Source organism: Triticum dicoccoides, chromosome 4B (genome assembly GCF_002162155.2).
Source record: "Triticum dicoccoides isolate Atlit2015 ecotype Zavitan chromosome 4B, WEW_v2.0, whole genome shotgun sequence".
Taxonomy (NCBI): Eukaryota; Viridiplantae; Streptophyta; class Magnoliopsida; order Poales; family Poaceae; genus Triticum; species Triticum dicoccoides.
The window spans coordinates 144,700,703-144,712,036 of NC_041387.1; the positions used below are offsets into that span (position 1 = coordinate 144,700,703).

The following is an 11,334-nucleotide window of genomic DNA, read 5'->3' on the forward strand; positions in this document are numbered from 1 at the left end:
ATAATATATATTTTGCATTTGCCAAAGAATATACGATATATCAAGACTTAATACATCGTTATATTTTGTCTCATGTGCGATTATGTTCTGCTCCACCTCCCTCATGTTCAAATCTGGCTCCGCTCCTGTCAAAACTACCAAAATGGTTCTCAAGCCTAAAGATAATGTTGATTGATCCAACTTCCAGAACAAATTAAAAGAGCATCACATCGCCAAAACACGGCATGGACCCAATTATAATTCCAGCTGAAATATGTCACATAGATCTCCCAAACTGTCACAGGCTAGTCGCATGATTTTTTATTTTTATTTTCGAAACAGAGGCAAAAGATTTGCCTCATCTATTAAAGTAGAGGAGAATAGAGTTTTGTAGAGTTACACAAGGCCGGAGTACGGCATGACAATTACTCGCGCGATGCAATTTTCCCTAATTGTTTAGCCCCTGCAGTGACCCATAGGTTGGCCTCATCTATAATAAGCTTGAGAAGGATTGGTGGTGGCGTCTCTTTGTGGCGGAAGACTCTAGCGTTCCTTTCGTTCCAAATAGCTTACTGCTAGTTGGCCAGATTGAACATAAACAGCAAAAAGGCTCTCGATTCACACAAAATTGATAGCAGCTGTGATTGTTATATAGACGATGAGTATTTCAGCTATCTGTTAGGCTTATGGAAAGTACATCGCCATGTATAATGAATGGTTTTCTCCTTTCAAGCCGCTTTTGTAACACTGTTGGATGCAGTTATGTACAAAATAAAAATAAAATCAATGAACTTTTCTGGAGCTGGAACTCGGAAGTCCAAACCAAAACCAGAAATATCTTTACAATGTCCTGCGGTTTCGGTATAGTACAGAGGTGTCACTGAGCTGAATGGGAGGGATTCACGGTCGTCGCCTGTTGGACTGAGTCTCCTAAGTCAGATCATCCTCGGCATCGGACAATTCACCTTCGGCGACATTCACCTCCTGGCGGGAGAATTCCCACAGCAGTTGTTCGATTCCCAGCTTCCTCAGTTCATGTATCCCTTGTTCAACTGTAACAAAATTGTGTTTCATGAGTGGGCACAAACAGAATGCAGATTTGGAGAATTATGTGGGGTTGAAGTTAGCGATATGGCTGGGCTGGCAATTGGAATTGATCGCCAGATCTTGAATGGAACATTTAGAACATAATAAATGGTTAACCTTCTAGACGAAGACAGTTCAATTTTAAGAGAAGGGTAGGTTTGTTATCCTAAAGGTTCATTCCGCTGCTACTCTGCATCCCAACCTTGTTGCGAGCCAAGGTTGCGTTATGATTTTACGATAACGAGATGTGCACTGTAAATTATGTGTGGCCCGCTTGATTATGCTAAGTCATGTCTTCACATTTGATCCATGTTGCAGCATAATTAGTGCCAGTTTGCATGTTTTGTTAGGAAATGAATCCAAACAAAATTAGCTTAAGTGGGCAATGTATAAGCAGTTAAGTGCATACCATCTACAGCATCATGTGAAGTTGGTTGCTGCCCATGTCGATCAACCCACATCTGCAGTCGCTCCTCCGCGATATCCTCTTCCACATTATGGATTTTAGCCCTTCTCCAGAAATACATGAGCCAAGCCTGAGTAATACCAAAGTGAAGGGTCACTTTTACAAGCAAAATAACAACATAGATAGAGAACAAAAAAAAGAAGAAGCCCAAGAATCCCATTGGCATGTGAAACTGGACAAGCTTGACATTCTCACAAGCAATGGCAACTTTCCAGCAGCAATATTTCCTATATGATGTACTCCCTCTGTAAAGAAATATAGGAGCGTTTAGATGACAACTTTAGTGATCTAAACACTCCTATATTTCTTTACGGAGGGAGTACTACAAGCAACTGCTGTGGGAATTGCATGCCTTGCTTTGGGTAGGAAAAAGAGGTAATTTAATGTCCTTGTGAGGAAAGAGGGATGGGCAATAGGGGCACTCACTCACATTCTTAATTCTTGTGCCCAACTCTAAAAAGGGCCTATTTCAAAATGGCGAGCATATCTTTTGTAGAGGAAAGAACACACTTATTTTGTACTGGATTATGAAATACATCATATGTTTATGAACAAGAAATACATCAAGAGCTACCTGCTTGAACAACACATCTTCCTCTTCCTCCTTGCTTAGGTCTGCAGAACCAGAAAATCAAGTTAGACAATGATAAGAAATTTGCAAAATTCCCACATCGCAAAAGGACAGCATAGCATCGTGCAACAGCTAACTAAAGCTGAAAGAACAGCATTCTCATGTAGCTAAATATACTTAGATGGCAGAAAATAAGGATAAAGATGATTGTACCAAATGCCTCAGTGAATTTTTCATCACCAGAAGATTTAATATCTGCAAATAAAAAACATAAGTGTTAGCCTCTCTGATGTGCAAGGAAGTAAAATGAAATCAGGATAACAATTTAGAATGAGTCCCCAGTATAGTTTTTTTGCAGAATGTATTCTTAATATTTTAGTTATTTACATAGCTAATAACAAACAGGAAGATCCACGAAAAAAAAAACAGACCTGGATCTGATAGCTCTGCAACATTAGGACGATGGTGTTGGGCAAGAGCAATAAGAACAGCATCTTCAACCTTTGAATAATAATAATTAGAAAGAAACAGTGTCAGAATTCAGAACAGCCAACATAAGAGGAAGATCAGATTGATCAAAAAACATAAGCACCTTTAAGAAGGCAAGTTCTTTAAGTCCCTTATCAACAGCAAGCATTGTTTCTATGTTGCCTTCTCCCGCTGTGACAGTCAAATCATGAAGAAGCATGTCTGTTTCTTCCAATTCATTACTCCCTCCATCCTTAGCTCTCAGTCCAGCAGATGTCACATACTCGAGGGGAAGAGGAGCAAACGAAGACCAGTATTCATATTTTGACATAGAAATGTCTGGATAGATGCCTGAAATCAATTGGAACTTGCAGAAATCAACTGGCAAGTTAAAAATGGGAGTGAAGTTACTGTTTTCTAATGGGAGTCTTGAAACATAGGAAATAGAGCATAATTGTGTGAATAAAACGAGGACTGGTATTATAGGATGGGAAATATTTTGAGTCCATGTATGCCACGTGACCAGCATTAAGTCTTTAGGAATTAATTGCATAAAGAAAAGCCCTCTGTGTGAATCTTAGTCCTTGTTCAGCAATATTTCATAAGGCCCCAGCAAGGAATTACCATATTGGACAGCCAAGCCCCAGTAACGGGCAAGCCAACATCTCTTCATAACAACTTCTTCCTACAAATATCATGCATTTTAAATTAGCATTTCCACACGACGACGGACCTCTCTGTTAGGTTGCATCTTTGGATTAAAAGGGAAAGGAAAGTAACCATTTCTTCTTTGCTTAAGATCATCCTCTGTGTCATTGTGCGTAAGGCTTTTGTTTCAGATTCAGCCTCGTTGAGTTTCCGCTCAGCAACTGCAGCCTTTTCACTTGCAGACTAGACGAGAGAATAACAATTCATCAGAGATGATTCAACCAATACTGTTTTTGTTATTGTAGGTTAGTACTTTACCTGGAGCTGTTGTTGAAGAGTGGTGATTTCTTCGCTTTTATCATTTTTGGATATAAGCGCTTTCCTTATTTCTTGCTGTTTTTATTTCAAAAAAACACATATACCAGTATCATTTTCATGCATATCCAGGAGCCAAAGATTGTTGATATGACTAACAAAAGGAATGCATTTCTATGACCTAAGTGTATGCGGGTACATGTACATTCTTTTCGGAAAAAATGTACATGTACATAAGCGAAAACAAATCCTGGGGGCACCATTCATCAGTTGGAGTATCGACAGCAATTTTATTTGAAAAAATTGTAGAAAAAACAGACAATGTTATCAAGAAAATATCTAACTAAGCAAAACAAGGATTGTACCTCCTTCCTCACTAGCATCTCCTCCCTCCTGCATTCAAATTGGAAATCGTCAAAAAATGTGGTAGGCAAGCCAAAATGCAAGAAGACCCAAATTAATTTTATTTTATTTTGAAAAGGAGAGAAAACACCCCGGCATAAGAGGACCCAAATTATATGCATGGTTACCTTTTCATAAGTTTAACTTCCATAGATAATCCATCACCAAGATTAGCAACCTGAACATATTAACAAATTTTGTGATGGATAATATAATATGTGATCGTCATAACTACATTATCTACTTGCATTGGTCACAGCACTTCTCCTTGACTCATGGTGATACGAAGCGAAATAACCAAGCTATGTGACCAAAAAGAAAGATTGAACCAGATGAAACTAAATCAAGACAGGATAACGACTGATGCTTCCATATAACTTCAGGTTAAAAGTGAGAAACGCTGCCCTTATTCGTATTAGCTATTTATAATTATATATGTAAAGAAGTAGCAAATGTCATCTTGGTAATTCCATGGTACATCAAAGAATTACTACATGGCTTACCTGCTTCTCAAGCTCCCTTGTCCGAGCTTCAGATTGTCTAAATTTCTCTTCTGCTAGTCCAAGCTAAATTTGAAAAAACAGGAGTATTATCACTAGTGCCATACATAAGACACTTACCCTTTACTTTATTTTCATCGAATTGTTCACAACATGCAAGAATTATAACACACCTTTTCCAAAAGATTCACATTCTCGTCTTTGAGCATCTCAACCTGAAAAGCAACTGTAATCAGATGACCTCATTTGAATTAAGGTACTTCATTATTCTTGATGAACACATCATATTATATAACTAATAGCTCTGAAAAAAAAACATCCAACCTCATAACGTATGAGGTGAAAACAACAAAACTGAGGACAAACCTCTTCTGTTAATGTTGAACTGTCATGTGAATCTCTTGATCGACCCGACTGCGCAAAAGTAGGATCTGGATAGATTGTCCTACAAAATATTTCAGTAAAATTATTAGGTTTGATCTGAACAATCTGCTGCAAATTTACATGTAAATATCTTGACAAAAATTAGTTAGGAATGGATGATCTTGCAGAAGTAGTGAAAGTTACTCCGACAATATCAGCAATCATAAGTGTATTTTGGGCGAGGACTGTTGTGTAGACGTTTTAAGTCAATAAGAAGATGCCGGGGGTGTGATGATTAGATCAAGAGTAATGATTAGAGCAATATAATGTCAATGCACACAGTGTGCTCATGCTGAAAACTTCAAAGCAATACGTAAACAGGAATTTTGCTAGCCGATTAGGAATAGACAAGATGGTGGCATCAGATAATACTTTGTAAATAGTAACATTATACTCTCTACGTGCAAGGTAAGAGAATCAACAGTTATTAGTATAAAAAAAGAAATTGTAAACTCTTTTCAAATTTTGTTTTATTGTAAACTACAGATAAATGTAGCTCCTTTGTTTTCTCCTGTACAAAATCCATTTGCACAACACGCCACAGTCACATTTTTAAAACTAGAAATAACTAGCCCTTCCTGCATGCCTTATAAGTCAAAATTGTCCTTATTCGTATCAACCAGGGATCCTGTGGGTTTAAGTTCTATGCAGCATAGAGAAAGTGTCTGATTCACTTACATTTTGGGAATGCCGTTCAATTTCTTTTTTATTACGCAGCCAAAGCAAAGTCAGTTTTCTACAAGTAATTTTTCATCTTACTAGGTGCTAGAACTGCCTACCACCATCATGGTCATACTTGTGTGCCATACATCACACTCACTAAATTTTCATAAATCATTTGAAATCACCATGAATCACATGGATGATATTGCTTTTCTTTTTCGATATAACTAACTAAAACCAAGAGTGTCAATTCTGGATTTGGTTACAGGGCACCAACTTGCACATTATAACAGAAAATGCATTAGGCAAGTTGCACCCATGTTTTCAGAGGTAATATTGGTTTGTTTCAGAAAAACAGAAGTGGTGTTGGCAGTACAGCACTACAATTTAAGAAAAACAAATTATCTCAGAAAGCATATTCAGTTACCTTCTTTCTCTAGGTGTCCCATTGGGCATTTCCACAGCTTGTAGAGGCCTCACATTAGCCCCAACAGGTGGTACAAAGCTTGACCTTCCTGTTGATTGTGCGCGCTTTGCTACACCAGAGTCCACACCGTTCCGACCTAACTAGGTAAACGAGGACAAATATAATAAGCCGGCCAATTCATAGAACTGAAAACTGAAATTCTGAAAAGCACATCATCCTTCAATTATGATAATCAGGTTATCATGCGCATGCATCAATAGTTCAGTAAATCAACTTTTTCACCCGTTTACTTTTCTTACCATTCAGCATGAAGCACAACAAGCTTTAATTATACCAAAAAGAAACATCAAATGCACCACCACCATGAAAATAACCTACCAACTACAGTTCCTGTTATTGACAGACAAAAACATTAGGTGACAAACAACTCTGACGATTTTTACATCAACATTGATGAATTTCAGATCTTCAGGGGAGATTTCTCAGCCTTCAGACCAGCTCCAATTCTGACGATTCTTGGTCCTCTCCACATCGCTCTGGCTGCTTTGGTACAATATGTTGTTCACCCACGATCAATGCCTGCCGATCATGAAGCGGCTCTGGACTTCTAAGTGCACTTTCAAGATCAAGGGATTCGCTTGCCTCCTAATTAATGACAGGCTGAACACTAGGGACATTATGGAAATGAAAAACTGACAAGTTTCTGATAGCAACAGCTGTGTTCTCCACTCGGGCAACATGGTTGAAACTCGCGATCATCTCTCCGGTTCGTGCCCTTTCAGCCAATCTTGCTGGGACAGGATGGACCTTCAAATGGGTGGTGGCAGCAACTTAAACCAGGACAGGTTTTCAGACAAAATGAGCTCTACCACTTAAACCCCTGATGCAGTTTGTATGCTTTATTTATCAACTAAATGCCCCCCTTACCTGCTAGTACTGCCATGGAAGAAATTTGCCTCGGTTTATAGAAGAAATTATGTTTAGCCTAGTTTGAGCAAATTGGTTCACAGTAAATTCCAAGAAATTGGTGCGATTGAAACAAAGGAAGGGTATCATCGTTGACATTACTTATGGCCGGTGAGTTGCTCCTGCTACGGCCTCCGGTGAGTATTGACTCCAGCGGCTTTGGCAACGCCACCGGCTCCTCGCCTCCATCCTCACTCCCTCGGCTGCTACCCCACCCGACACTGTCCACATCGGCCTCCACCTCCACCTCCACCGCCGGCTCGGCAACAATAGCATTCACAACGGCCTCCCCACTGCCCTCCCGCCTCGACCGTCGGCTCGGTGGTCTGACAGCCAACGCCTCCACCGCCGGCTCAGCAACAATAGGATTCACAACGTCCTCCCCGCTGCCCTCCCGCCTCGATCGTCGGCTTAATGGTCTGGCAGCCAATGCCTCCACCGCCGGCTCAGCAACAATAGCATTCAGCACGTCATCCCGACTGCCCTCCCGCCTCGATCCTCGGCTTGATGGTCTCGCGGCCATCGCGTCCGCCTCCAGTGCCGCTTCCACGCGCCTATCCGCGCTCGAACTCCGCACTTCGTGCGACAGCTGCTGCAGTGGCGTCTCCTCCTCCACGGCCGACGCAACATCTGGTTGCGCCTCGACGACCCTCCCAGGAGGCGCGCTGAGACGGCCGCTCTCCCTCCGCGGGTCTCTCATCCGCACCGGCGCCTCCGTCCCTTCCTCCCGGCCGCGAGTGCTTGCAGGTCGCGCCCCTCGAGCATCCCCGGTGCCGCGCCGCGAGCGCGCGTCGTCCGCGTTGCCGATGTCCTCCCCGCCGCGTACCCCCCGAGCGTTGCCGATGTCCTCGGTTACGCTTCCCTCGCGCCGCAATCGCGTGGGGACGTCGTCCCTCGCGCCGGCGTCATGAGGCCCGCCGCGCCTCCGTGAGGGAGAGTCCGAAGACGGGGCCGCAGGAGGCGTCTGGTTGCGGCGGTAGCGCTGGAGGTTGGGGAGCGGAGCTTCGATGATCATGCTGAACTCGCCCGCCGCGCCCGCGTGGGCCATCATGACCTCCTCCATGCGCAACATGGCCTCCCGCGCCGCAGCCGCGCGCCGGGGATCCGACGCCGCAGCGGCGGGTCGCGGTCTCCGGGCGGGGCCGCCGCCGCCGGCCCGGCCTGCGTCCATTTCTGTTGCTTTGACTTTTGTTTGACTCGTTCTCCTCTCTCTCTCTCTCTCTCTGCCTCAGAGCCTCGCGTTTGGGTCGGAAAGAGAGGGCAGGTTGGAAATTTGGCGTTGACGGACGGGAAGGCTGGCGGCGGCGTGACACGCGAGCGCAGTGCGCGTGCGGCTGGAGCGACCAGGTCGGCTCGTCGTTGTCAGCTCGGGCGCGGAGACCCATTGGGGGACGCGCGATGAGGCCTGGTCCAGACGCTCGGGCCATGCTGGCCTTGTGCGCACGCGGCACAGCGGCAGCGGACGGTGATAGATTTTTATTTTTTTTTGAAAGGACCGGTGAAAGAATTCTGATGCGTTCAGCAAGCAGGAAATCAATCCACCGAATAAAATGAAAAAGGGGGCACCTATGGCGACTGAATTATATATTTGAAGTCTCAATTGATTCTACGTGGACCGTTGAACTGTTGCCACCCCTCCAATAGCCCCATTGTTCACCTTCTAGGACGGACAGGGCTACAACAAGGCCAAATGATCTTGGCTCGCCCAGTCCATGGCCGAAACATTGAAAAGTATATGTGAAATTATGCCATTTGAGAAATACTAGTAAATATTTGTTTCCCTTCAGTTTGGCCAGCTCAACCAATATTTGATAGCTCCACTACTTTCTTGTGCCTTTCAAAAGACATAATTTCTTCTCTCCGCGCCCTTTCCTTTCCACTGCTCGCCCCCTATCTTGCCTCATGTGTGGTCTTCCGAGCTCTCGCCGGCAATGGCTATGTTATCATCATCTTAAGCTCATGTGGTGTCTAATCCGAGAGAAAATCAAAATGAATAGCCCCCACCTGTACCAAAGGAACATCGTCCTTGCCCACATTGGCCGCGTCGCCTCCGTTTTCGATGAGGTCCTGGTTTGAACTCATCGTTGATGCCACAACCACTAGTACCGCCCCGTCTCAGCCTCGAGACTACGCATTGTTGCTTCCAAGCCGAATCGGCCAATCTAGACCTTATTTTCAGGCAACTGTGGAGTCTTGTGCGCCCAATCATTAGAAATTTTTCACGAGGTCCTACATAATGCTAAGAATCCTAAGGAATCAAGTCACACAATTCTAAGGTATCCGGTACCTCAGGGAATGCTAAACATAGAAATAATCCCGTGGGAGAAAATCTCCTAGGACTCATCCAAAACAAATGAGCACTAATAGTAAAGATATCTTTGTAATGATAAAGATGAGAAAATGATTTCTTTCTTCCTCAATTACAAGGACGCATTCTTCTCTTGTTTGTGGCGAGTCATGTACGGTGAGAATGCGATCCACCGGACCACATGGATGAACTTGTGGAGAGATTTTCGTGGTGGTCGGCCGATCGATGCCGATTTCCCATTAAACAAAGCCAAAAAGGTCAGAGTGAAAGAGGGCACGCATTAATGAGCCGCGTTGACCGTGCATGGATTGCGTGGCATCGACCAGACCGCCTCGGGATTCCCGTCTATTTTACTACTTTTGGGTTCCCTAAGCTACTGCTAAGCTCTGACTATTTTACTGGTATCCGCGTAGATCAAGCAGATTAGCAGAGTATAATTTTCGCTGGCAGAAATGCAACTGTTCATAGTAGTACTCTCGAGCATTTCTCTCTTTCTACTGTAATACTAGCTTTCTACGTAGAAATTAAGACGAATATGTCTGGGCTAATCAAATTTCTGGAGCAAGCACGCACGGTTCGAGTGATCGAAACTTCCTCCGAGCAAAACTCAACCAGAGAAAGCTTGCGCCTCTATATCGCCTCCCTGATTCCTCTGCAGCGAAGGGATTTCTGGGAGCATTCCACTATTACTATTTCCGCCTAATTAACCTCTTGCCAAAGACTAAAACTGAAACGCGGGCAGCGCTGGAAAGGAAATGTTAGCAACTGGAGCAGGAAGTAATTAGCAGTAAATACATACCTTGGGCAACGCCATCCCGAAGAACTTGTCCTTGACGCCGCCGGCGCTCTTTGCAACGTACCCGTGCAGGGGGCTCCGGCCGCCGCCGTAACGCCCGTCGGTGCCGCCGTCGTTGTCTCCGTACCCGTTCTCGTCGGAGTCGGAGTCTGCGGCGGCGACTCGCGCTCCTGGGCGCGCCATGACATGCGCCAGCGCCGCCGCGGCGCGCGCCTTGGACCGCGCCGCCAGAGGGTGTACCGGTGACGACGTGGCTGGACCCTGGGGATGTGCCGGGGACGCCGGGGCGGAGTACATCCCCGCCGGCGAGCGCCGCCGGCCGTATGTCGGGCTCCCTGACCGCCGCCAGTCCATGGCTTGAGTCGACTCACCGTAGAGAGGGGGATATTAGTGAGCACTCAAGAAAGAGAGATTTTTTTTTTTTGAGGGATTCAAGAAAGAGAGAGATGGTAAGACTGAAGGTAGCGTCGGATCTGGAAAGCATAAATGTCAGGCCCAGGCCCATGGGCCTACGGTGACTCAAGAAGACAGGGGCATCGCCAAGTGAGCCCACTGACTACTAGAAAAAAATAACTAGGTGCGCCACATCAAGTACTGTACGGCAAAGGGAAACGATTTGAATCAGCCGACCGTCCAGAGGCACTCGGCCAGTCGCCCCCCTCATGCGTGCGCATGTGACACCCAAGACAGGACCGACTTGTGGATCTAGGCTGCATACGCTCCACTTCCGCCTTTTCTCTTCCTTATCCTCTTCGCCGCCTTCGTCCTCCATTTTCCTCTCAGCCATGAATTCATGAGTCATTTTGACCGAGCGCCGCGTTTACATTCCTACTGCATCTCACCTCCATGACGGTTGGCCGTCGACGCAACATTTTCCCTCCTCCCATCTGGGGCGCTGCTATCCCAAGGGAAGAGCGCTCCATGGCGACCCGATTTTGTGGTGGTTATGGTCCCAGCTAAAGACGATGGCGAGCTGCGACGTTGCCCACAGGGTGTGCTACCAACATGGTGGCTGTGGGTGTAGCAACCATGGGTTGCTTAGCTACAATCGCCTGTCGGTGGAGCGGAACCCATTGGCGACTAACGACGATGAGTTGCAACCGTGCAACCGGCCGCGATGAAAAGCCGCAACCGTTGACGGTTGGGCGACAAAAGCAGCAACCGGCGACGACGAATATTCTGTCCGTGTGTCGTGATGTTGGAACCAGGCAACGGTGGTCCTAGATGATAGAAATATGCCCTAGAGACAATAATAAATATATTGTTAAGTTTAAATTTATGTGTTATAATTGTATTGGTTCTTGAACATGAGTTCC

At 45.2% G+C, this 11,334-nt stretch overlaps 1 protein-coding gene across 2 annotated transcripts; it reads right to left on the bottom strand.

Annotated features, from left to right (window-relative positions):
• Positions 1 to 596: 596 nt before the first annotated feature.
• LOC119295515 (coiled-coil domain-containing protein SCD2-like) lies at positions 597 to 8,103 on the bottom strand. 2 transcript variants are annotated; one of them, XM_037573945.1, is made up of 16 exons: positions 7,017 to 8,101; positions 5,949 to 6,084; positions 4,802 to 4,880; positions 4,609 to 4,650; positions 4,439 to 4,501; positions 4,064 to 4,113; positions 3,899 to 3,926; positions 3,537 to 3,611; positions 3,351 to 3,461; positions 3,195 to 3,255; positions 2,695 to 2,921; positions 2,534 to 2,603; positions 2,316 to 2,357; positions 2,106 to 2,146; positions 1,475 to 1,601; positions 608 to 1,031 (listed from the first exon to the last, which is right to left on the bottom strand). In XM_037573945.1, the coding sequence occupies exons 1-16, from the start codon at positions 8,083 to 8,085 to the stop codon at positions 910 to 912; spliced, it is 2,343 nt and encodes a 780-aa protein (XP_037429842.1). In that variant the 5' UTR covers positions 8,086 to 8,101; the 3' UTR covers positions 608 to 909. The 2 variants fall into 2 exon arrangements, with proteins under 2 accessions (XP_037429843.1, XP_037429842.1); XM_037573946.1 differs by lacking the exon at positions 3,537 to 3,611 and having other exon boundaries at positions 597 to 1,031; positions 7,017 to 8,103.
• Positions 8,104 to 11,334: the final 3,231 nt, after the last annotated feature.

Excerpts from the sequence above, each read along its gene's own strand:
- LOC119295515 (XM_037573945.1), bottom strand. The coding sequence starts at position 8,085 with ATGGACGCAGGCCGGGCCGGCGGCGGCGGCCCCGCCCGGAGACCGCGA. Across the intron at positions 4,651-4,801 it reads GTTCAACATTAACAGAAGAG|GTTGAGATGCTCAAAGACGA; the intron begins GTTTGTCCTCAG and ends GTTGCTTTTCAG. Across the intron at positions 3,612-3,898 it reads AGATGCTAGTGAGGAAGGAG|CAAGAAATAAGGAAAGCGCT; the intron begins GTACAATCCTTG and ends AAATAAAAACAG.